Below are 25,401 nucleotides of genomic sequence, written 5' to 3' on the forward strand. Positions count from 1 at the left end.
CTCTCCTATTCCCTAACAGCAGAGATCAAACAGTGTCTAAGGACTTAAGTGAGGGAAGGGAATACTTCCCTTAGTGTCCCCAGCATAACCCGTCCCAGCCTAACCTGGTCATTGGGCTTTTTATGAGACAGTGGCGTGGGCTCCAGATCCATGGCATGGTTTCCTCTGGACGCACTCCTGGATCATGAGACCGCCAGAAGCTGAAGTTCTGAGCATCAGTCAAGGGGACTCTGAAGACCTGATTGGGGACTGAATGGGTTGGGGAAAGGGCAGGTTATTGAATTCCTTCAAGGCCTCTGCTCACTTTTCTGCCTCAGGACAGCAAAAGCCTAACCTAGCAACTGGGCCTGACCAGGTATTGAGAGGTCCTGGGAATGTGGTCACCACACCCTGTTTCACTTCCGGATTCCAGTATCTTACACCCTTCATGGTCAGATTAATCAGTCTTGGTTCTTCTGCTGCTAGTTAGCCCATCTCCAAAAGAGCTTTCCTCAAGAGCTAAGATGGTGGAAAAACAAGTGGTCAACCCACTTGGGAAATGTGTAAGATGGGGTCCACTGACTCATTATTTTTGTTTTTTCTGGGCTAATCATCCTCATTCCCTTCCCTCCTCTTTGAAATAATGCCTTCCTTTGCTCACTGCAGGTAATTCTCTGAATCTTAAAAATGATACCACTTCACATTTAGATACTGCTAATAGATATCATTTGTCAAGTGCCTATCATGTTCTAGATGATAATGTTTTTAAAATTTTGAAATAATATCAGACTCACCTACAGTGAAAAATATATTTTCACTATTTATATGGATAAATCTAATTCTACCAGTATACAATTTGTGTATTTTTTAAACTTAGAATTAAAGTCTCATACTCTGGTTTGCTATATAGTGTTTATAACCATCATTTTTTAAAAATCCCTAATAATTCTTTCTCTGTGTGTGTGAGAGATGGGGTCTTGCTCTGTTGCCCAGACTAGAGTATAGTGGCATGATCACAGCTCACTGCAATCTCCAACTCCCAGGTTCAAGTGATTCTGCTGGCTCAGCCTGTCAAAATAGCTAGGACTACAGGTGCATGGCACCACACCTGGCTAATTTTTCACTTTTTTTTTTTTTTAGTGATGGGGTCTTGCTGTATTGCCCAGGCTGGCCTTAAACTCCTAGCCTCAAGCAGTCCTCCTGACTCAGCCTCCCAAAGTACTGGGATTTATAGGAGTGAGCCACTGTGCCTGGCCCCTAATCATTCATTGAGTAGATCTTACATTTTTGACTTAGTTGTTTTCCTGCTAATTATTAATAAGCTTTAAAAATTTTGCTATTAGAAATAACTCAGATACCCCTCCTTTTGCATATAGCTATTTTGATTTCTGAAAGTATTTTAGTTTTTTAAATTAAACTTTAATTTTGAGATAATTATAGATTCACATACAGTTACAAGAATTAATACAAGGAGAACCTGTGTACCCTTTACCCATTCCCCCCAGTGGTAACATCTTACAAAACTATAGTACACTACCACAACCAGGATATTAACAGGTTGACACAGAACAGTTCCATCACCATCCATCCCGGAGTCACTATTTTATAGCTACATACATCCCCTTTGGTAATCAATGTCATTAAGAGTACTATATAAATGGCATCATACAGTATGTGATCTTTTTGGGATTGGCTTTGTTTACATAGCATCCTTCTCTGGAGATTCCTGCAAGTCATTGCATGTAGCAGAGTTTGTTCTGCTGCTAGTGAGCCCATCTCCACGGGCTTCCTGCAAGTGCTAAGACAGTGGAAAAACAAGTGGTCAATGTTCCCCAGGCTGTGATTCAATTTTTACCTTATCATGCTCACCCACCATTCAAGTCTACTTTCTCCCTCGTCTTTCAGTGTCTCTTTTTTTTCCTGCTTTATAACCATGCCCCACCATATCCTAGCCATTCTTTAGGAACTCAGACATATCTTTTCTTTTCCTAGCATGATTCCCACTCCAAGATACTTACATGTCTTTAACAACACCTTCCGTACAGCTTCGTGGTACTTTGTGTGGCTATTCTGGTGCACGGAATAATTCCCATCTTCTGAGAAAATGTGGGGAAGCCTAGTGGGTACTGGTTCCTTCTGGTCTGAAATGAGAGCAGACTTGTTCTGGGTACTTGGCAAATGGCTTTTTTCTCTGGTTCCCTGGTCTCCATGCCAACCAAATACATGGCAGGGATCTCTCCTAGCCACTCACATCTGATTCTCAGGATCTCAGGAATCAAATCACCATGCCTGTGACAGAGGTGAGGGATCACAAGCTCTCCCTTAGCACTTGTCTTGCTCTTCCCTGACTCCTGGGTTTTAAGTGGCCTTGTGTTAACAGGATATTGGACAGATACTCAGGGTTAGTCAGGTGGTAAAGGGCCTTTATTTGGGTGGACACTCCTGGGATTGGCATATTTGTAGAACTTCAAATGGTCTAGTAGGGGAAGTTACGTTTGAGCCAAGTCTTGGAGGTTAAGGAGTTCATGGGCCAGAGTAGAATCAGGAAAAGCATTTCAGGCAGCAGAATGGTAAGTGTGTTAGAAGCATTAGAGAGGCATCAGAGGGCTGGGTGCGGTGGCTCACTCCTGTAATCTCAGCACTCTGGGAGGCCGAGGTGGGATGATTGCTTGAGGCCAGGAGTTTAAGACCAGCCTGAGCAACAGCAAGACCCCATCTCTACAAAAAAACAGAAAAATTAGCCAGGTGTGGTGGCACACATCTGTAGTCCCAGCTACTCGGGAGGCTGAGGCAGGAGGATCACTTGAGCCCAGGAGTTTGAGGTTGCTGTGAGCTATGATGAAGCCACTGCACTCCAGCCTGGGCTACAGAGTGAGACCCCGTCTCAAAAAAAAAAAAAAAAAAAAACAAAAATAGAGGCATCAGAGAGTTATCTATTTGATTTGGAACGTAGAGTGGTGGGTGAAGTGGAGGACAGGGGATGGGGCTTGAAAGGTAGTGTAGTGGCTACCTAGCATCAATCATGTTTGGGAATCACCTCTTATAAAGCAAAACCTATATATCTCACTATAGAGGCTGAAAAGGCCAGATCTTCCTTACCCAGCCTCTCTTGCAGCAAAGCATGGACAAAGAATTTGGGTTAGGCCCAACATGTCTGCTCCAGATTCTGAATCAAAGATGAGGTTGCAAGGAAGCAGTGGAGATACAAAGTCTGATGGAGGTGGCAGCAGGGAAGCTGCATGTTGTTTCTGGCAGCAGTATTCAGGGCCCGGCGTCCTTAATGCCAGCAGTGTCCTCCATAATATTGCAGGTAGTAGTGTTTATGCCAAACCAAGTCTGCGGCATGATTGTGAGCATTGTTTCTGCTTACTATCCACCGAGCTTGGTTCTCCATTCCTCCTATAGCTTTTATGTGCTTCCCAATATTTTTTTTAATACATTCATGTTCTGCTTAAATGGGCTAGATTTAGCTTGCCTGTCAGACTCCTGAAGAAGAGTGAATGAGTTTGAGAAAAATTTAATATACAAAAAGCATGACTTGGTGAAGGGGTGAGAAAAAGAGAGCTGTCTAGGGTGGCTCCCAGATTTCTGTCTCTTTGATGTTCCATCCATCCATCACCCAAGCCAAAAGGGGCTGGGCCCCTTTCCCCATCTCTTCCAGTCAGTCTGAGATGCAGAGTAAAATCCAGTTCTGCATGATACTTTCTGTGCCCTCGTTCTGTTTTCATGGAGCAGCATCTCTGTCCCACTCTTCAGATTTTTATCTTTCTTGAATACTGATGCTTGTCAGGAACTGGATCAGTGTTTGCCATTCTCTCTGGAAATTGTTTGTTGAGGATTGCTGACTCATCTCTGGTGGAGGGTGGGGATGCGACCTCTGTTCTGGAGTTTTCCCCCAGTTCCTGCTTTTTCCCCTTCTTCCTGGCTTGACCCTACTCATTCATCATCTCTGTCCCTCCTCTCTCCCTTTTGCCCTCCAATCAAAGTCCACTCTAACATCCTCTGTTTGGGACAATGACACCATCAGAACAGGGCATGGTTTGAGTCCCCTGCATGTACAGTTGAAGACTTGGAGAGGTGGCAGTACTGAAGCCCTTATTAGTCTATAGAGTTCTGGAAGCCTGGACCGAACTAGGGGGGTGATTTGTAATTCCTCACAGGTTACAGCAATGAGGGGCCATTTCCTGGAAGCAGTGTCATTTGAGCTTGGTCATTTGACTTTGGGCAAAGTGGAGGTGGCAGAATGTCCATGGACAAATAGATGTAGACTGAGGAGAACGAAGAAGAGCATATGCCTAGTGGTCTGAGCTCAGGCGACAGTGGGAACTCATTATCTGGTCCTAAGGCCTTAGGCTGATTTTCCTTAAGGGTACAGTCAGATGATGTTCTCTATTATCTCAAAGTGTGCAAACAGCAGGCTCCCAGTCTCCCATATGGATGGTTACTGTGTGCGTGGAGGTGTGTTGGACAGTATCACCCACTTGGATTCCTTCCTCCTGAGTCAAGTGCCAATTGGCATACACTTTGCATCCATTTTTGGCAACCTGGGAGATGGTCTTGGTAACCTATGCCTTCCCCAAATGCTAAAGTTTGGAAGACACCTGGGGTGAAGGGTGGGAGGCCTGGGTAAGAATCATGCCACAGCTACTGTGGAAGGGCATGTTCTGCGTAAAGGGAAGCAATGAGCTCTTTAGGAGCAAACTCCACTGTGACAAGGTAGACAAATCATTTTGTTGGCAGGTGGTACAACAGAGATTCTTCACCCACCCAGTTAATACCATGCTTGGTAGGTTTTTGTTGGTAAACAGATATGAAGTACCCCAGATAGCTTCTAGAACTAGGCCGTAAATTGAGGGTTGCTATAAAACCACATTTGATGGTTTTTTGTTTTTTTTTTTTTTGAGACAGAGTCTCCCTTTGTTGCCCGGGCTAGAGTGAGTGCCGTGGCATCAGCCTAGCTCACAGCAACCTCAAACTCCTGGGCTTAAGCGATCCTACTGCCTCAGCCTCCTGAGTAGCTGGGACTACAGGCATGTGCCACCATGCCTGGCTAATTTTTTGTATATATATATATTTTAGTTGGCCAGATAATTTTTTTCTATTTTTAGTAGAGACGGGGTCTCACTCTTTCTCAGGCTCTCGAACTCCTGACCTTGAGCGATCCACTTGCCTCGGCCTCCCAGAGTGCTAGGATTATAGGCGTGAGCCACCGCGCCCGGCCACATTTGATGTTTTGAATGGACAATGAAGGACACCTTGGGTGGTATAAAAGTATTTGGGTGGATCTTCGACCCATACAAATTAATGGTGCAGATTTCTTAGTATCGTGGGATTCCCTGTGACCCAGAGGGTCACAGAATCTTAGTTATCCACCCCTTTGACCACTGCCTCTGTTTGTTGGAACTGGGGCTGGTTTGCCGTCATGCTTTCAGGTTGAAGAATTTTTACAGAGGGTCTACCTTGGTGCCTCCCAGAAATCTAGATTAGAGTATTTGGTTCCAGATGCTTAGAACACAATGGTGATAATATCAAGCACGCATTACTTGCAGTTGTCTAGAGTTGGTGTTGCTGCAGGCAGAGTAATACCACCCTGACTAAAATACATACAAGGTCAGCTTGAGAGAAAAGGTTACAGTGTGGTATGTAAAAAATGACTCCTGTCTAGGAGGTCATATCAAATGTTGGACATAAATCCCTTGAAGTTGGCTGGAATATTAAGACGTATTGAAACTGGCTGAAGTGTGTTTGGAAGGCTATCTTGTACTTATTGTCTTCCCCGATACAAGGAAATTGTCAGTGCTTTGGAAGGAAGTAGACAGAAGCACCAGCCCAGGGAACCAGACCAGTGCTCAGGGCACATCTTCCATATGGGGGCAGTTCCTTTGGCTCTCTGTCCAAAAATATCTTCCTTAAAGTGGTACACTTGTTCGGGATTCTGAATATGGGGGAAGTAGATGGAACATGAGACAACAGCGGTACTTAGGACTGGTTGCAGGCTGCTGATGTAAAGTGGAGAATGTGGACTTTCTGAAGATAGTAATAAAAATAGCTAATACTTAGTGAATGTGCTTGGCATGACTCTATAAGGTTGAAACAAAGGGGAAAGAGAAGCACAGAAAAGTTTAGTAATTTTCCCAAGGTCACATAAGTAACATGTGGCAGAGATAAGAGTTAACCCAAGCAGTTTGGCTCCAGAGCCCATGTTCTTAACCACCATACTAACTGTCCCTTGAAATAACCTACAGGGCTTCCAGGAAACACCAAGAACTAAGGGAAAACAGGGACTGATAGAAGCAGTCCCATGATGGGCTCCCCTGTTTACAGCTCAACAGGGGTCCTGTTAAGGGTGTCTGCTCACCTGGAGCAGCCTTGAATTGGGTGGGTGACATGACAGCCTTGTCTTGATCCAGAGGCAGAGCACTACCTCCCTGAGCACTACTGAAATGAGTAATATGATTTCCCATGGCCAGCATTTTGGAAGCAGAGAGGAAAGGAACTTGGTGGGTGACTCCACCAGTGGATTGGACCAGTCCCAGTGGGGAAGACCAGTGCAGAAAGGCTGAGCCTGGTGGATGAAGTGACCTGTCTGCTTCAGTACAGATACAGTCACCCAGCTTGGAGGTGGGCCTACTTCCCTAGGTTTTGGCAGGGTGTAGCTACGAGGCACATGAGTTTAGTTTCATGTGTATAGGAGAAGGCAGTCTGTTGCAGTTATTAGACAGTAGAGGTTGCTTCCAAGATACATTTCTACAACTTCAGTAATCTATCCATTTGGAAAGGCGAAGGGGCTTAGAGGATCTGGCCAGCTCATTCTTGGCTGAATTGTGCCATTCATACTCCTGTTTGAAAAGCCAGAACTACAGTGCCCTCTGCTGGAGTCTAAGAATGGCATCTCCAGCTGTCTCCTAACAGGTGGTTCACCAAAGAGGCAGCTCAGGCCAGGAGACCTAGGAGACCGAGCAGAGGACATTCCAGCCAGGTTTGGGAAAGCCACCTATTGTGTCCTCCTACAAGACCCAGAAAATGCGAACATGAGTGAGATGTGTTCAGGTTTTATCAAAGACTCAAGGTTTAGCTTTTCTTTGAAGCAACTCGCTTGGAATTGGAAGAGAGGGCAACTCTGAGGACCTGTTAGTGAATTCCACTGGGAAGAGGAATGATAAGGGCCGGTGTGGAGGAAGCTGGAGTGAAGCCCTTTGGCTGTGCACAGCTTGGAGGTCAGGGTGTCTGTAGCTAGTCACTGGAGAGTCTGGCAGAGACAGGTCATTTGTTTCAATTGTCTCAAGACAAGAACAAGCATAATCTCTCCCTACTACCCACCCCCATTGATTTGCCTCTGAGACTCCTATCAGTGGGCAATGTCCTGAGTGCATGGACTTGTGTTATGGTGAGAGCTAGCCTGACCTAAGGTTTCATATAATAAGGCAAGAGAGTTGTATCAGAAAAGGGCCAGATTAGAGGGAATTTATCTGAAACCAAGACAAATTCCCTCTAGGAGTGTCTAGTCGAGAGTGGATAGGAGAATATAGTTCAAAGCAGGTGCTAACACAGATTCAGCAAAGGAAAAGACAGATACAGATGGTGGTCCCTTGGGCATGACAGAAGAGAAAGCTTAGGCACTCAAGAGACCAGGGCATAAGGTGAGCAAACTCTGGAAGCTGGGCTAAACCTGTAGGAGCAACCAGTATTAGAATCAGGTAGGGTAAGTCTGGGAGAGACAGTAATCTCCTGCCTGGTGGACACAAGAGTTCAGGTCACTGTTCGGGGTGCTCTTCTGTCAGCTGTAGTTGACCAGGCCTAGATGAAATATCCTTTGAAGCCAGCCAGCATTTTTTACACCTCAAGGAATCTTTTTTCTCTTTTCCTTTTTATTTATTTTTCTTTCTTGATTTCACAGTGTTTGGAAGCATTTCAAGGAAGCTTATGGTTAAAAATATTGCTTTGCAGGTATCCTATCCTGGCAAGTATGTCTTGAGTAGTGGACAAAGATATTCTAGTTACAAGAAAGGCATATTTTTCATATGTAAACAGTTAACTTACATATGGTTTATAATTTTTCCTCCACCTGTTGTACAGTTTTATGTGCTAGGTCTCAGGTGCATTACATACATTATTTCATTTAATCTCCACAACAGATCTATAAAGCAGATATTATTGTCTCCATTTACAGGTGAGGAAACTGAGGCATTGTGAATTTGCTTACTGAGTTAGCCCTCTAACTTGCTGAATCTGAATAACTTTGGGTACCTGATAAAACTGAGTTTCTGAAGTCAAGGATAAACTCCAGACCCGTTTTCCTCTTTGGTTTTTCTATTTTGGTTCTTTAACAGGAGGAAAAGGAAGGAAGGCGGGAGGGACTGGCAGAATGTTTGAATACATGCATTGACTCACCTCTGTGAGTTTTCATTATGACTATAATAAGGAAAGCTTGAGTGAGCCCTTTTGAGTTGAATGTTAATACACTCACACCTACTAGAAGAAAAAAAAAAACCCTTATCCTTCTTCAAAGAAAGTTTGTGAGTGACTTAAAAATATGATAGTAAGAGCATTAAGAATGAAAAGTGTGAATATTAATAGGTTCGTTTTTATAGTTGCTGTTAAAGGCCTAGCTGAGGGGCCAGGTAAGAATGTAGCTGACTTGAGCATGGAGAACAGGTGGAAGGGCTACAGCAGGTGGACAAAAAAGTCAAGACACTTGAGTGAATGTATTAACAAGGTGAAATCAACCAGAAAGAAACTGGAATCATTCTGGAGACAGGGGTGGATTACAAATGAGAGTCCTTCAAGATTGTCTAGCTTGTAGAACTAAGGGTGAGTGGAGAGTCAGGAACTGTTGATTCCTTGAATTAATGGACATAGAAACTGGGATGAGAAGACTGGGGTAAGCAAGGTGGATGTGGGCTAGGAGACAAAGAGAATGCTATATTTTATCCAAAATCTCCCTGCCCGCCTTGTGAATTTCCCAAACCAGTTCTGAAGTAATAGAAAGGTATGAATCATGTACCCATTCTGATGGTCCACAGGCTCAAACTCCTCCCAGCTGACCATACATTTCAAGCAACCTCAGCAGCACCAAAGTTCATTACATCTGAGCTCTGTTGCACTGTTCTGTCCATATGTTAAATGAGAACTAAGAGTTTACTATTTAATTTAGCAATATGTAAGTCATTGGTGACTGGATACAAGTGGTTTTAGTGGATGGTGGTGACAAGAGCATGGTTGGTGTAGCTCAAGAGAATGGGAGGACAAGAACCAGAGATAGCAAGAACAAACAACATTTTTGAGGAATTTTGCTCTATGGGTGGGGGGGGCAGGAAAATAGGAAATATGAGACTTTAAGATGGAAGAAAGAGGCTGGGTATGGTGGCTCACGACTAGCACTCTGGGAGGCCGAGATGGGAGGATTGCTTGAGGTCAGGAGCTTGAGACCAGCCTGAGCAAGAACGAGACTCTGTCCCTACCAAAAATAGAAAAAATTAGCCAGGCGTGGTGATGTGCGCCTGTAGTCCCAGCTACTTGGGAGGCTGAGGCAGGAGGATCACTTGAGCCCAGGAGTTTGAGGTTGCAGTGAGCTATTATGATGCCACTGCATTCTACCGAGGGACACAGAGTGAGACTCTGTCTCAAAAGAAAAACAAGAGATTAAAGCACATTTGTACATTGATGGAAATAATCTGGGAAGAGGAAAATAGTGAAGGAGAAGGTGATCATTTTTGGAGAAAAATCTTTGAGTAGGTGAAAAGGGATGGGGTCCAGTACACAAATGGAGTCAGTTCATTCATTTGTACCAGAGGGAAAGTACAGATGCAGTGGCATGCTAGACGTGATAAAGGAAAGTCTCTTCTGATTGCTTCTATTTTCTTAGTGAAACAAGGAGCAAGGAAATTAGCTCAGAGTGAGGGTGGGAGAAGGGTTTTAGAGATTCAAGGAGAGAGATGTGAAATGTTTCCTTGAGGAGTGGGAGACTAACTAGGGGAATGTAACGGGGCTGTCAGGCAGCCCTGAGTGCCTACTTGAAATTTGTAGTTATGACACTAATCATTCTAGGAAGACTAAACATGCTAGAGGAAAGCCAAGTACACTCACCTTTGTCTTTTTTTCTCTGGAACTCAACACTTTTCAGGGCCTTATAATGAGTCTCCAGAGGTCAACATATGTGCCCCAGAGCTTGGTCACGTGGGCCCAGACTTAAACTTTGGGGCAGTTCAAGTAGTTTCAAGGAAATACTAGGAATAGACCTTAATTATAATACTATTGAATGGAATTTTTAAGTGGAAGACGGAATGATATGGTTGAAGCCAAACTTGGCAGAGGGTAGCCAAGTTGCCTGAATGTCTTGTGGAGAGGGTAGTGGCATCAGAAATACTGGTCAAGCCAGGTGCAGTGGTGCACGCCTGTAGTCCCAGCTGCTGGGAGGCTGAGTTAGGAGGATTACTTGAGCTCAGGAGTTCAAGGCTACAGTGCACTATGATCATGCCTGTGAATAGCCACTGTACTACAGACTGGGAAATATAATGAGACCCTGTCTTGGAAAAAAAAAAAAAGAAGAAGAAGAAGAAGAAAAGAAAAAGAAAAAGAAAAAAAATACTGTTTTATGGTTCTGTTTTTGTTACAAGGTCATGGATGATGGTCAGAATGCACAGATATATTAGGGTCTGCACAATTAAGAAGGTTTGTCAGAAGTGGGAAATGAATTTCAGGCTTCTGGCTGAGATGCAATGAAAGCAGTCTGATCAAAGTGGGAGGTGGAGGTGCCTTGTTACAGTTTTGGCCTTGAACTGTCTCTAGATTTTGAAATCCGCTCCTATGAAGATGAAGCTCTAACCTTAGCTTTACATATGATTAGCTCCTTCTCATTCAGGGTATTGCTCAAACATTTCCTCCTAGAATACTCTATCTAAAGTGGGCTTCTCTAAGTTACTCTCCATCATGGCATCTTCAAACTCGGTTGCCTATGAGGGCCAGGCAGATAATGCTTATGAATAAAGCAAGCTGGCTAAGAAACCTGTCCCATCCAAAGGGGCAGCTGCTACTTTGTTCTGTTTGTTGTCATCTAGAGCTGCAACTTAGGACCAGTGTGGCCAGATATAATTTTTAAAAGAAGTTATAAATGATGGTTTTATATAAAATCTGGATTTTTAAATGTTGGCCCAAATTTTTAAAAGAGAACTCTGCAGGCTGAACAGAACATATCTGGCCCTCAGGCCAGCAGTTTATGACTTCCATTCTATTGCATAGCCCCTTTATTTTCTTCCCAGCACTTGTCACAATCTGTGAGTATCTTGTTTATTTTATTTACTTGTTTATTGTCTTATGTTAGTCACTATTGTATTTCCGGTGCCTAACACAGTGCCTCGCACAATCAGTTCCCAATAAATAAATATCTGATGTTGGATGAGAGGAGAAGTCTGGATTGGTCCCTTACTTAGGAGCCTTTTATGTATTCTCAATATTATTGTTCATATGAATATATATGTATATGTGTATTTATATATGTGCATGTAAAATATTTTCTCTCAGTCTTTTCTCTTGACTTTTAGCTTCATGAGTTCTTTTGATACACAATTAAAATTTTTTATTACTAAAAATTATCAGTATTTTATTTTAGGCCTTTGCGCTTACTGTGTTATGAGGAAAGTTTTCCAAAACTACCCTAATATTGTAAATATACTCTATTTCCTTTCAGTATTTCTGTAGAGTTATATGGTTAGCTCTCTAATTCATCTGGAATTTATTTTTGTGTATGATATGAGGTGAGAGGTCTTTATTATGCTAAGAAACAACCTTTTATTCTTAATTTACAAAAGATTTTAAAAAATATCAAATGTCTTTAGTTTCTGGTGAGAGATTATATATATGTATATATCTTTTAATTTGACATATGGGTGTGATGTATTAATCTATTCCCTAATACTATCATTATAGTCCTGGAATAAACCTTACTTGATGGTAGATGATTATCTTTAATATATTCTTAAATTTAGCTGGGCACAGTTGCTCATGGCTATATAATACCAGCACTCTGAGAGGCAATAATACCAGCACTCTGAGAGGCAAGGCAGGAGGACTGCTTGAGCCCAGGAGTTTGAGACCAGCCTGGGCAGCATAGTGAAACTCTTGTCTCTACAAAAAAATTTTCTAAAAAATTAGCTGAGTGTGGTGGCATGTGCTGGTAGTCCCAGTTACCTGGGAAGCTGAGGTGGGAGGATCACTTGAGCTCAGGCATTGGAGGCTGCAGTGAGCTATGATAGTGTCACTGCACTCCAGTCTAGGTAACAGAGCAAGATTCCATCCTTTAAAAAAAAAAAATATATATATATATACACACACACACACATTATGTATATATATATTCTTGAATTTGATTGGCCAGTGGGATTTGTTCATTTATATTTACATTGGTCTGTGGCTTCCTCTTTTGTACCTTCTGGTTATTTTTGTGGTCTTTTATCAGTTTTGTATTGGCATTATAAAATTAATCAATTATTTTCATTGTTTTCTGTTTGTTTGTTTGTTTGTTTTTTTGAGACAGAGTCTTGCTCTGTTGCCCGGGCTGGAGTGCCCTGGCATCAGCCTAGCTCACAGCAACCTCAAACTCCTGGGCTCAAGCAATCCTCCTGCCTCAGCCTCCCGGGTAGCTGGGACTACAGGCATGTGCCACCATGCCCGGCTACTTTTTTTCTATATATTTTTAGCTGTCCAGATCATTTCTGTCTATTTGTAGTAGAGACGGGGTCTCACTGTTGCTCAGGCTGGTCTCGAACTCCTGACCTTAAGCCATCCTCCCGCCTCGGCCTCCCAGAGTGCTAGGATTATAGGCGTGAGCCATCGCACCTGGCCTGTTTTCTGTGCTTTTTAAGAATGGAGTTATCTGTGTCTTACAAGTTTGAAAAAAATTTCCCAGCAGAATTGGCTTGAGCCCAGAGCCTTTTTCTCATACAACTGTTCAGCAAGTTTAATTTTCCCTCATGATTATTGATTTAATAAGAGTTTATACTTTTTTATTTTAAATATATTTTGTAATCCAAATATTTATAGAAGTTTTAAATTTTGATGAAGTCAAATTTATTTTTCCTCTGTCATTTGTGTTTTTAGTGTCATACCTAAGAAACAGTTGCCTAATCCTAGGTAACAAAAATTTACTCCTATGTTTTCTTTTCTTAAATTATGATTGAGCTAATAGATACATATATAATTTACCCTCTTTGCCATTTTTAAGTGTACAGTTCAGTGGCAATAAATACACTTAGATTCCTTTTTTCCCCTTATTCTTCCCTCCGCCCTCCACTTCCTGGCCTCTGGCAATCACTAGTGTTTTTTTTTTTTTTTTTGAGACAAGGTCTCACTCTGGTGCCTAGGCTAAAGCACAGTGGCATCATCATAGCTTACTGCAACCTCAAGCTCCTGGGCTCAAGTGATCCTCCTGCCTCAGCCTCCCAAGGAGCTGCAACTACAGGCATGCACCACCATGTCTGGCTAATTTTTTTATTTTTTGTAGAAACAAGGTCTCAATATTGCCCAGGCTACACCAGTCTATTCTCTATTTTCATGAGATCCACTTTTTTAGCTCCTGCATATGAGCGAGAACACGCAATATTTATCTTTCTGTGTTTGGAATGGTCTACATGTTGCTATAGATGACAAGATTTCATTCTTTGTTATGGCTTAATAATATTCTATTGTGTATATATACCACATTTTCTTTATCCATTCATCAATTGATAGGCACTTAGTTTGATTCCATATTTTGGTTATTGTGAATAGTGCTGCAATAAACACAGGAGTTAAGATTTTTCTTTGATATACTGATTTCCATTCTTTTATACACCCAATAGTGGAATTGCTGGATCATATGGTAGTTCTATTTTTAATTTTTTGAGGAACCTCCATACTGTAATTCATAATGGCTACACTAATTTACATTCCCACCAACAGAGTATGAGGGTTCCCCTTTCTCCACATCCTTGCCAGCATTTGTTATTGCCTGTTTTTTTGGATACAAACCATTTTAACTAGGGTGAAATGATACTGCATTTTGGTTTGATTTGCATTTCTCTGATAATTAGTGATGTTGAGTTTTTTTTAATGTACCTGTTGGCTATTTATATGTCTTTTGAGAAATGTCTATTCAGATCTTTTGCTAATTTTTTAATCTTTTTTTTTTTTTTTTTTTTTTGCTATCGAGTTGTTTGAGCTCCTTATATGTTCTGGTTATTAATCCCTTGTTAGATGGATAGTTTGCAAATATTTTCTCCCATTCTGTGGGTTGTCTCTTGACTTTGTAGATTGTTTCCTTTGCTGGGTAGAAGCTTTTTAACTTGATGTCATCCCAACTGTCTATTTTTGTTTTGATTGCCCATGCATTTGAAGTCTTTTTTCCTTTTTGTTTTGGAGACAGAGTCTCGCTCTGTTGCCCGGGCTAGAGTGCTGTGGCGTCAGCATAGCTCACAGCAACCTCAAACTCCTGGGCTCAAGCAATCCTCCTGCCTCAGCCTCCCAAGTAGCTGGGACTACAGGCATGCGCCACCATGCCTGGCTAATTTTTTCTATGTATAATTTTAGTTGTCCAGCTAATTTCTTTCTACTTTTAGTAGAGATGGGGTCTCGCTCTTGTTCAGGCTGGTCTCGAACTCCTGACTTTGAGCAATCCTCCTGCCTCAGTCTCCCAGAGTGCTAGGATTACAGGCGTGAGCCACTGCGCCCAGCCGCATTTGAAGTCTTATATGAAAAAATCTTTGCCCAGGTCAATGTCCTTGTGTGTTTCCCCAATGTTTTCTTCTAGTAGTTTCATAGTTTCAGGTCCTAGATTCAAGTCTTTAATCCATTTAGATTTGATTTTTGTGTATAGTGAGAGATAGAGGTCTAGTTTCATTCTTCTGCATCTAGTTACCCGGTTTTCACAGCATACTCCTATGTTTTTGTCTAAAAGTTTTAAAGTTTTACATTTACGTTTATGGTCCATTTTGAGTTATTAATTTTTTTATATGGCATGAAGTAGAGGTCCAATTTCATTCTTTTATATGTGAATATTCAGCTTTTCCAGCTTTTTTTTTTTTTTGAGAGACAGAGTCTTGCTCTGTTGGATAGGCTAGAGTAGAGGGGTGTCATCATAGCTTATTGCAACCTCCAACTCATGGGCACAAGTGATCCCTGCCTTAGCCTCTCACGTAGCTGGGACTACAGGCACATGCCACTACACCCAGCAGATTTTTTTTTAGGGACAGGGTCTTGCTATGTTGCCTAGGTTGGTCTTGAACTCCTGGCTTCAAGTGCTCCTCCTGCCTTGGCCTCCCCAAGTGCTAGGATTACAGGCATGAGCCACCATGCCCAGCCTCCAGCAACCAGTTTTTGAAAAGATGATTCTTTCTTCATTGAATTGTCTTGGCACTCTCATTGAAAAGCAACTGACCATAAATTTAAGAGTTTATTTCTGGACTCTCAATTCTATTCCATTGATCTATATGCCAATCGTTATGCCAATACCACCTTGTCTTGATTACTGTAGCTGTGTAGAAGACTTGTAATTGGGAAGTAGGAGTCCTCTAACTTTGTTCAAGATTGTTTTGGCTATTCTGGGTCCCTTGCATTTCCATCTGAATTTTAGGATAGTTTGTCATTTTTGCCAGATACTATTATCTCTGAATGATATTTCATCACAAGAAATTTTAAATGTCTAAATTGTATCTAGAAAGGGATCTGATATTATTCCTCTCCTGCGTCCTAACTCACATGTTGGATTAGGCAAATATTCAGGAGTCTCCAACTTGGTTCAGGACAAGGTCATTTAAGTTTTTTTGTTTTTAAATTAAAATTTTAATCCTTTTTTGAATTTATATTTCAATAGATTTAGGGGTACAAGTGGTTTCTGGTTAGATGGATAAATTGTATAGTGGTGATATCTGGGTTTTTAGTGCACCCATCACCCGAATAGTGTACACTGTATCCAATAAGTAGTTTTTCTTCCCTCACTCCCCTCCCCTTCTGAGTCTCCAGTATCCATTGTAATACTCTGTATTCTTCTTCATACCCATAGCTTAGCTCCCACTTATAAGTAAGAACATATGGTATTTGGTTTTCCATTCCTGCATTATTTCACTTAGGATAATGGCCTCCAGTTTCATCTAAGTTGTTGTGAAAGGCATTATTTTGTCCTTTTTTATGGCTGAGTAGTATTCCATGGTGTATATATATCACATTTTCTTTATCCACTCCTTGGTTGATGGGCACTTAAGTTGATTCTGTATCTTTGCAATTGTGAATTGTGCTGTGATAAACATAGGAATGCCAGTGTCTTTTTGATATAATGATTTCTTTTCCTTTGGGTAGATACCCAATAATGGTAGTGCTGGATCGAATGGTAGATCTACTTTTAGTTCTTTGAGAAATCTCCATACTGTTTTCCATAGAAGTTGTACTAATTTACATTCCCACCAACAGTATGTAAGCATTCCCTTTTCACCACATCCCCACAAACATCTATTTTTTTTTGACTTTTTAATAATGGTATTCTGACTGGGGTAACATGGTATCTCATTGTGTTTGGGGTTTTTTTTTTGGCATTTCATTATTTATTTAGATATTTAAGCTCTCACACTAAACTTTTACAAGCTGGAGAACAATGACAAATTATTTCTTCCACAGAACTATAACCACACATTCCCAGAGAGCATAAATATATGGTTGAACTAACATTAATACACATTACCATTTTGTCAATTACATAAATTATCAAGTACCCAAATATTAAGTTACACAGCTCAAAAGGCAGATAAAATATTAGATGTCTGATCAATTCATTAGTAGAAACCAACTTTTTTTTTTTTTTTTGGTAAGAGAAGTTGGGAAAAGAAGAAAAAAATCACACTTTAAACAAAAATAAGTTGGTAAACAACTTTTGATAAGTATAGAAAAAAATTACAAGAATTTCAGAAATTTTGTGATTAAAAATTGTTTTAGCTACAATTAACAAAGCATCTAGAGATGCTTTAAAAAATTTACTACATGTTTTGCACAAGACAAAGGCAACATTTTGCTAAAAATATTTAATAGCTTCCTCTTATTCTTTTTTCAGGGCCCCCTTTTAAATTGCACTTAAAAGTTGCACTCAGAGTGCAAACATGATATTCATTATAAGGCTTTTTTGTCTGAAGACATTAAAGACATGTGCTTCTGTACAATGCAGATTTTCAAAATTCAGGTTTTTTTGGTAACAGCACAAAATGAGATTTATAGAAAGACATTAAATAATCACTGTAAGACTTGGTAAAAATCCAAAAAAGAAAAAAATCAATGGTTAAGCAAACCTGATGTATACTGGTATGAATGTGGGAGATGTAAACATAAAGTGAACAGACAACCACATAGGCCTTACTTTCAGTCTGAAATGACTACATAAGGTCTAAAGTGTTCATAGTTCCTGGGATTTCAGTTCTGTATGATATTAAAAATATACAAGTATTATGCTAGGTATGTTGGCACCTAATCTTTCTAAATTTCTTATATATTGATAAGACTCTGACATTGGAATAGATTTAAACAAGACATAACTCAATACGGCATGATTTCGGGAAAGGTCAACTGGTACCAATGATAAGCGCACAATTTACATGCTGAACAGCAAGAATCTCCTGCTAGGTGTCCAAAAAGGTTGACTGTAACCCAACATAGAGGTTGCAATTCTGTCAAGCTTGGGGCCTGGTAAAACCACTTTACAACACTCCTATGAAAGCTTCATTAGACTTATTACCAAGCCAACATATTGGCTAATATGTATGACAAATTAGGTCCTGTCTCAAGTTTTACTTCCATGGCAATAGCGTCAGGCATCCTAGTTTTATTGAATGTAACAGTTGTTTCTGGGACCATTAGAGTTATCTGAAGCACAACCACATGATACTTCTCTAAATACTTAATACAAAAGTTGCTTGCTGTTAAAAGCTCCATGCTGCTTTTGTCTTACGAATTGTACTGCATCCTCATATTTCATTTCACCTTCAATTAATGCAGGAGCAACAAGCACTGGAGCTTTTCCAAGACCCACAACACAATGAACAGCAAATATAACAATCAGGTTCTTCCACAAAACTTGATTTTTACAAGACTTAACCAGTCATCAACAATCTAGTTGGATGGTAGTGCACTGTCATCAAAAGGCCAATCAAGAACATGAATACCTTCTTTCTCCACAAGAGTAGTATCATAAGTTGCTTCACATACGCTTATTATTGTGGTAACTCCATACTTCTTAAGTTTCTCTATAAGTTTGTTTAAGGTCGCATTGATTGAATTGTGTGTAGTAAGAAATCTCATGTTATTGTATGTGACCTCTACAGGAGCTGGGTGGTCCATTCAAGCTAATTTAGTTAAAAAACACTCAATAGGTTTATGAAAGAATTAAAAAAATTGAATACAGATATGACACAAAGAAACTGAAGTCTACTTCAATATAGTCCACTTGAAATTCTCAGTGCTTTGAGTATGAAGTTGGAAGTAATGGCAAATGAAATGAACCTCCTAACAAGAGGTAGCAATTCTTCAATCCAATAATACTGAGGCAACAGAAAGTTGCACTGAAGTTTACCCCATCCAGGTCTGAACTCGTAAAATGCTGTGCAGATTTCAATTCAACACTTCAATGTCCAGCTTCACCACTCTTATTGGGGGCTTCTTGGTAGAGTAGTAATGAATTTCTACAGTTCAATTGTCTGCACAGAGGTCATGCTGTGCCTGGCAGTAATCTCTACTGCCCTTCAGAAACTCCATAAATGTGTGACCAAGAACACTACAGAACTGAGGAATATGTTTACTCATTGAAGACTGTGGCCTAATCACCCAGTAGGTCTTGAGGTAGCCGTGGTGGTGGAGGACAATTAGCTACCATATAAGAGCACTCTAGCACCTTATGAAGAAGCCCATGTGGGGAGAAGCTAGGGTGTCTTGTCAACACCCACAGAAGAACTGAGGCCTTCAGCTAGATTGGAAATAGACCCTCCCATTTCCAAGAGCCCCACCCATCTCTAGCCATTATTTGGCTGCAGCCCCTGCTGATACCCTGTCTGCAACCACATGAGAGATTCTGAGCCAGGACGATCTAGCTAAGCTGCTACTGGATTCTTGACTTACAGAAACTGTAAGGTAATAAATGTTTGTTGTTATAAACCTCTATGTTTTAGGGTAATTTGTTACATAGCAATATATAATTAACACAGAATGTTGGAAGATAAAATTGAGAAAGTCTCCTAAAGAATAAATAATAATTTAAAAAGAAAATATATGGGAGGCCGGGTGTGGTGGCTCACGCCTGTAATCCTAGCACTCTGGGAGGCCAAGGCAGGAGGATCGCTCAAAGTCAGGAGTTCAAGACCAGCCTGAGCAAGAGCGAGACCCCATCTCTACTAAAAAATAGAATGAAATTAGCCAGACAACTAAAAATATATAGAAAAAATTAGCTGAGCATGGTGGCACATGCCTGTAGTCCCAGCTACTCGGGAGGCTGAGGCAGAAGGATCGCTTGAGCTCAGGAGTTTGAGGTTGCTGTGAGCTAGGCTGACACCATGGCACCCTAGCCCAGGTGACAGAGCAAGATTCTGTCATTTATTCATTCATAAATATATACATACATAGAAAATATAGAGAAAATTTAACAAATTAGATCAACTCAGGTTTTATAGCTGGCAAATGGTAGTCTGAAAAGAGAAAAGAGGAAATAGAGAATAAATTAACAAAAAATAAAATTCTCAGAAATGAGACGTATGAATTTCCAGAATGAAAGAGCTCATGGAGTATCCATCATAATGGATACATAATGAAAAAAGACCTATAGTAAATTTCATCATTATGAGATTTCAGTACTAGGGAATAAAAATAAAATAAAAGCTTCCAGAAAGGAATAAAGAAATCAGGGCCAGGCTCACGCCTGTAATCGTAGCACTCTGGGAGGCTGAGGTGGGAGGATCACTTGAGGCCAGGAGTTTGAGACCAGCCTGAGCAAGAGTGAGACTCGGTCTCTACTATTAATAAAAATATAAAAAAATTAGCTGACTGTGGTGGTGCATGCCTGTAGTCTTGGCTACTCAGGAGGCTGAGGCTGGAGGATCACTTGAACCCAGGAGTTTGAAGTTGCAGTCAGCTATGATTACGCCACTGCACTCTAGCCTGGGTGACAGAGTGAGACCCTGTCTCAAAAAACAAACAAACAAACAAACAAAAAACAAAAAAAGGAAAGAAAGAAAGAAAAAAATGAAATAAAGGAAGAAATTAGTCACATAGAAAAGAATGTAACTGGAAACTGGAAGACAATGAAAATATACTTTTAAAGTTCTGAGAAAATGATTTTCAACCTAGAATTCCATATCTAGAAAAACTGTCAGTCAAATTTGAGGCTAGAATAAAGAAAGTCATTTTAGATTCATAAATATACCTCCTACACATTCTTAGAAAGCTACTTGTGGACATATTCCAGAAAAGGGAGGGAGTAAATCAAGAAAGAAAACATGGGATCCAGAAAACAGGGAACACAACCTTGGAGAGAGGCAAAAGCAAGTCCCAGGACAATAGCTATGCAACAGGCTTTGAGAGTGAACAGTCCAGACTAGAGTAGAAGAAAGACAGTTTGGGAAAGAATGGAACTGACAGATTATTGGTTGTGTTTTGAGTGACTGGAAGAACATATTGCTGTGCCTTTGCCGAAGCTGTTGAAATACTAGGGAAAGAAGTAACAATAAGTACATACTGAAGCAAGTGAATGAACAAATGGTGGCAATTCTTAACTCTAGGGATAAATAAAAAGTCTCTAGGGATAGGGAAAAGGAAAGGAAAAGTTATAGTGACATTATTTGGCTTTTTAAAACATAATTTTAAGACTACAAGACTACTGATTTAATATATTAGTTTTCTATTGCTGCATCATAAACTATCATAAATTTATTGGCTGAAAACATTTATAATCTCACAGTTCTGTAGGTCAGACTCTGGATAGGCTTGACCGGGTTCTCTGAAGTATCACATGACTGAAGTCAAGGTCTTGGCTGGGCTGGGGTCTTATCTGGAGACTGTAGAGAAGAATCCACTTCCAGTGGCATTCAGGTTGTTGGCAGAATTTAGTTCCTTGTGGTTATAGGACTGAGGCCTTGCTGGCTGTCAGTAAGGGGCCACTTTCAGCTCCTAAAGGCCACCAGTATTCTTTGCCTTTGTGGCCCCCTCCATCTTCAAAGTCAGCAGTGATGTGTCAAATCATACTCATGCCTCCAATCTCTGAATCCCTCTTCTGCTGCTATCTGGAGAAAACTCTCTGCTTTTAAAGTTTGTGTGATTAGATTAAAGCCACCAAGTAATCTTTTTTCCATACCACATATATTAATAATCATAGAGTGCTATCTCACCTTATTCAGAGGTTCTACCCACAGTCAAAGGGGAGGAGATTATACACAAGTGAGGTCCATTGAGTGTCACTCTTGGAATTCTGCCTACCTCAAACCTAAAATTGTGATATAGCTATACTGGAAAAATTAGGGTGGGGGATGGGAAGTGTGTGGTATAAGAAAGCTAAATTCTCATAACAGGAAGGCAATATATAAAACCAAAAATGGATAAATCAACATATAGCATATAAACATTTTTCTTTAGAAGTAGGAAGGTAAATATCAAAAGAAAATAGTTGAAAATAATTGCCTCTGGAGAGTGTAGGTGGAAAGGCTGGGGCAGGGGACTCGGTTTTCATTAAAAGCTTTTTAGCCATATTCTTTTTTTTTTTTTTGAGACAGAGTCTCACTCCATTGCCCTGAATAGAGTGCTGTGGCATCAGCCTAGCTCACAGCAACCTCAAACTCCTGGGCTCAAGCAATCTTCCTGCCTCAGCCTGCCTACTAGCTGGGACTTACAGGTACATGCCACGACACCCAGTTAATTTTTTTTTTTTCTATTTTTAGTAGAGACAGGGTCTCACTTTTGCTAAGGCTGGTCTTGAACTCCTGACCTCAAGCAATCCTACCGCCTCGGCCTCCCAGAATGCTAGGATTACAGGTGTGAGCCATTGTGGCCCCCCTATCCATATTCTTTATGTAATATTATTTTAGAAAATAATTAAAAAGATAACTTTTAAATATATCTGTTGTATTAGACATGGGGAAGATAACTATAAAAGATTTGGGGGAAATTATAAAAATCTTTTATAAATCAGATAGCTTTACAAATGTGATTCCACTTTAAATAAACCAAACTGGAAATTGTAGATGATGAATTGAGGGAGAAAAGGGCAAGACGCTCACCAATAGACACATTTTCAAAAAAAGGAATTTCTTTGGCACTACTTAAGAAAAAAGATGAATGAATCTACATTTATACATACAATAGTTTCCCCTACCCCTTAACCGAGGGGATGCTTTGCAAGACCCCTAGTGGATGCTTGAAACTGCAGTTAGTACCAAACCCTACATACACTACGTTTTTTCCTATGCATAGTGGGTGGATATGCTGGACAAAGGGATGATTCACTTCCCAAGTGGGAGAGTGCAAGATTTCATCACTCTACTCAGAATGGCATGCAATTTAAAACTTAGGAATTGTTGACTTTTGGAATTTTCCATTCAATCTTTTTTTTTTTTTCAGAGACAGGGTCTCGCTCTGTCGCCCAGGCTGAGTACACTGGTGGGATCACAGTTCACTGCAGCCTTGAACTCCTGGGATTGAGTGATTCTCCCACCTCAGCCTCCTCAGTAGCTGGGACTACAGGCATGTGACACCACGCCCAGCTAATATTTTTGTCTTTTTGTAAAGACAGGGTCTCACTATGTTGCCCAGGATGGTCTTGAGCTCCTAGCCTCAAGCCATCCTCCCGCCTTTGCTTCCCAAAGTGCTGGGGTTACAAGCATGAGCCACCACACCTGGCCTCATTTAATATTTTTTTTGACCATAGTTGAGCAGGAGTAACTGAAATCTTGGAAAGTGAAACTGCAGATAAAGGGGGACTACTATATTAAATGAAAATAAAATGTATAGTATATATCTTTTCTTGAAGTTTAATCTTTTTAAAAAATTGATCAACTAGTAGTCTATAAGAGATACTTTACTGTAATTTTACATCAACTTTCCTCATACAGTACTTAATAATTGTTCCAAACTTGCTAGTTTGATGCCCAGATGCCTAGTGTATGTTTATATCAGGGATCTATAGTTGGTGGTTGGAAGCTTATGGTTATTAATTAGGTGAGCCACCTCCCAGGGTCAGATGGATCACATTTAGTTCAAGATGTCTCCCACAAGAATGGGATCAGTGGTAACTGGTTGCCATGTCAAATGGTAAATTCATTAAATTCTTGTCCCAGAAGTGAAATTCCCATTTTCTTTGGAGGAATAAGAATTGGTTGGATGAACTCCTAGCATTGAGTTTTCACCAATAACTTCAGCAAAGTTTGAGTTTTAAGCACAGGAAACAAATCAAACTATTGTTTTGTTATCTGCATATAGTAGTTTAGTTGGACTACTTAACTATGATTCTATAATGAGAATGATGGGGCGGGGGAGAGATCAGAAAGAACCCATCCAGTTACTTTTTCCCTTGCAGAACACTATTCTGAAGTTGTAGAATGTTGTAACTTTCTTAGGAAGTTGCCCAGGGGCTATGTGAACAGGTTGCAAGGTTTTGACTTCATGTAAGAGTTTTCAAGTTAAGAATTCTGGCCACTACCAAAGTTACCGTTTAGCTCCAGAGAATGGTGGGCTCCTGGCAATCTTGAGAACTACTTTTTGGGGAACAGTGAATAATTCTATATGAAAGCCCACCTGACATTCTAACTCAGGGTTTGCGGGTTAACTGATTCTCCTAGAAAGGCTGACCATCAATCATTTGTATGGTGGCCTGCTCACAGGAAGAGACCTGTATCATTTGTCCCCATAAATAACAAGGTGTTTAAGAGTATAGGCAGAGATGTTAGACAATTTGGAATTAATTCTGACTCTATTGCTGTGACTTTGGGTAAATAAATAGCCTCTTTGAGCCTCAGTTTTCTTATTGGTAGAAAGGGAATAGTAATACCTACCTCACAGGAATGTTAGAGGATTAAATGAAATTAAGAACGCAGAGTGCTTAGTATGGTGCCTGGCACACAGTGCATAATAAATAGTTGTTTATTCTTAAGTGCCAGAGCCAACAAAACTATGGATTAATTAGTAGTTAGCAAGTGAAATCCTCCGTCCATATCTTCACAGGGTAACTGCAAGGTATGAAATTAAGGGTGAGGGGAAGTAAGTAGGAAGCAGAGGTAGCAAATTCGATGTCCAGTCTTCTAACTTTAAATTCTAGACCACTAGTTTGGCCAAGCCTCCTGCCTCTGATGCACTGTCACCAGAATGAGAAAACTTGGATAAGCAGATGACATCAGGACACCTCCCTATCTATCATCCCATAGAGTAGTGGTCCCCAACCTTTTTGGTACCAGGGTCCAATGTCACAGAAGACAATTTTTCCACAGACAGGGGTAGGGTAGGGGGAGGGGGTGAGAAGACGGAGGCGGAGCTCAGGCAGTGCTGTGCAGCCCAGTTCCTAACAGGCCACAGACAAGTACCGGGCTGCAGCCTGGGGTTGGGGACCACAGCATAGAGGACTCTGGACTATAAAGGATTTAATTAGAAATTAGCAAGTGCAAATCCCCTCTAGCAAGTGAAGTCTTCCTCTCTGCCTAGCCTACAAAGAATTGAGACCCAGGCCTCTTTGGACTGGTATCAAGTCTTGTTCACCAGTGTTTAAGTGGCTGACTGGGTAGAAAAACCCCAGGCTGGGTGCTCAGTTTCTTCATGGTAAGGAAGTCCCATCTAGTAGGGGCAGGTAGGATTGGAGCAGCCAGGAGAGACTTACTCTTGGCCTGGAACAAGTGAAATTTGTGGGTTTCCTGAAGGGTATGTTTTTCTGAAAGAGAGTGGAGAAGAGCTCCTCTTTAACTGAAGACAGGAATAGCCTCATGGCATAATGCTGAGATCCAGCTGGGGTAGGGCAGAAGAGGGTTGGTATTGAGCTATTAAGGTGTATCTAGGTTCATTGGGGGCCCTTTGTACAAATATTACCAGGAAGCTGGATAGTAAAACAGAACTTCTTTGATAGAATTACAAAGAGGACAGAGAGTGTCCAATGGAGGCCTACATAAGATGGTCCTTCACAATCTTAACTTTGTGCTTTTATTCTTTCCCAGTCACCTCTTCCTCCACCCCAATACAACTTTTGCTTCAGCACCTACCTAAACTTAATTTCCTTCACACATGATGGAAAAGAGATGGCTAGGAAGTGGCTAGGAAAAGAAGTGGCCCTTCTACCCCTCTAACTCAATATTCCCCTTACTTGTTTCTTCAGTTGTGTCCCTTTTTTTGTTCCAAAAGGAATTTTGATATCCCAGTAGATATAAGTTGAAGAAGGCCATCTCAGCTCCTCCCTGA

General features: G+C 40.8%; 1 protein-coding gene across 3 annotated transcripts in view; it reads right to left on the minus strand.

Moving 5' to 3' along the window:
• Nucleotides 1-25,401, minus strand: part of TEX49 (testis expressed 49) — a 33,908-nt gene that overhangs the window by 815 nt on the left and 7,692 nt on the right. The window contains exons 1-3 of one of the 3 annotated variants that reach the window (XM_045555056.1): nt 25,307-25,385; nt 1,998-2,120; nt 105-249 (exon numbers count right to left, since the gene is read on the minus strand). The exons of 1 other annotated variant lie outside the window; for it this stretch is intronic. In XM_045555056.1, the coding sequence (XP_045411012.1) occupies nt 105-249; nt 1,998-2,120; nt 25,307-25,385 (347 nt within the window). Of the gene's footprint in view, nt 1-104; nt 250-1,997; nt 2,121-25,306; nt 25,386-25,401 lie in introns of those variants that run through there. One more of the 3 variants, XR_006735978.1, reaches the window with a different exon arrangement.

Source organism: Lemur catta, chromosome 6, assembly GCF_020740605.2.
Source record: "Lemur catta isolate mLemCat1 chromosome 6, mLemCat1.pri, whole genome shotgun sequence".
NCBI lineage: Eukaryota > Metazoa > Chordata > Mammalia > Primates > Lemuridae > Lemur > Lemur catta.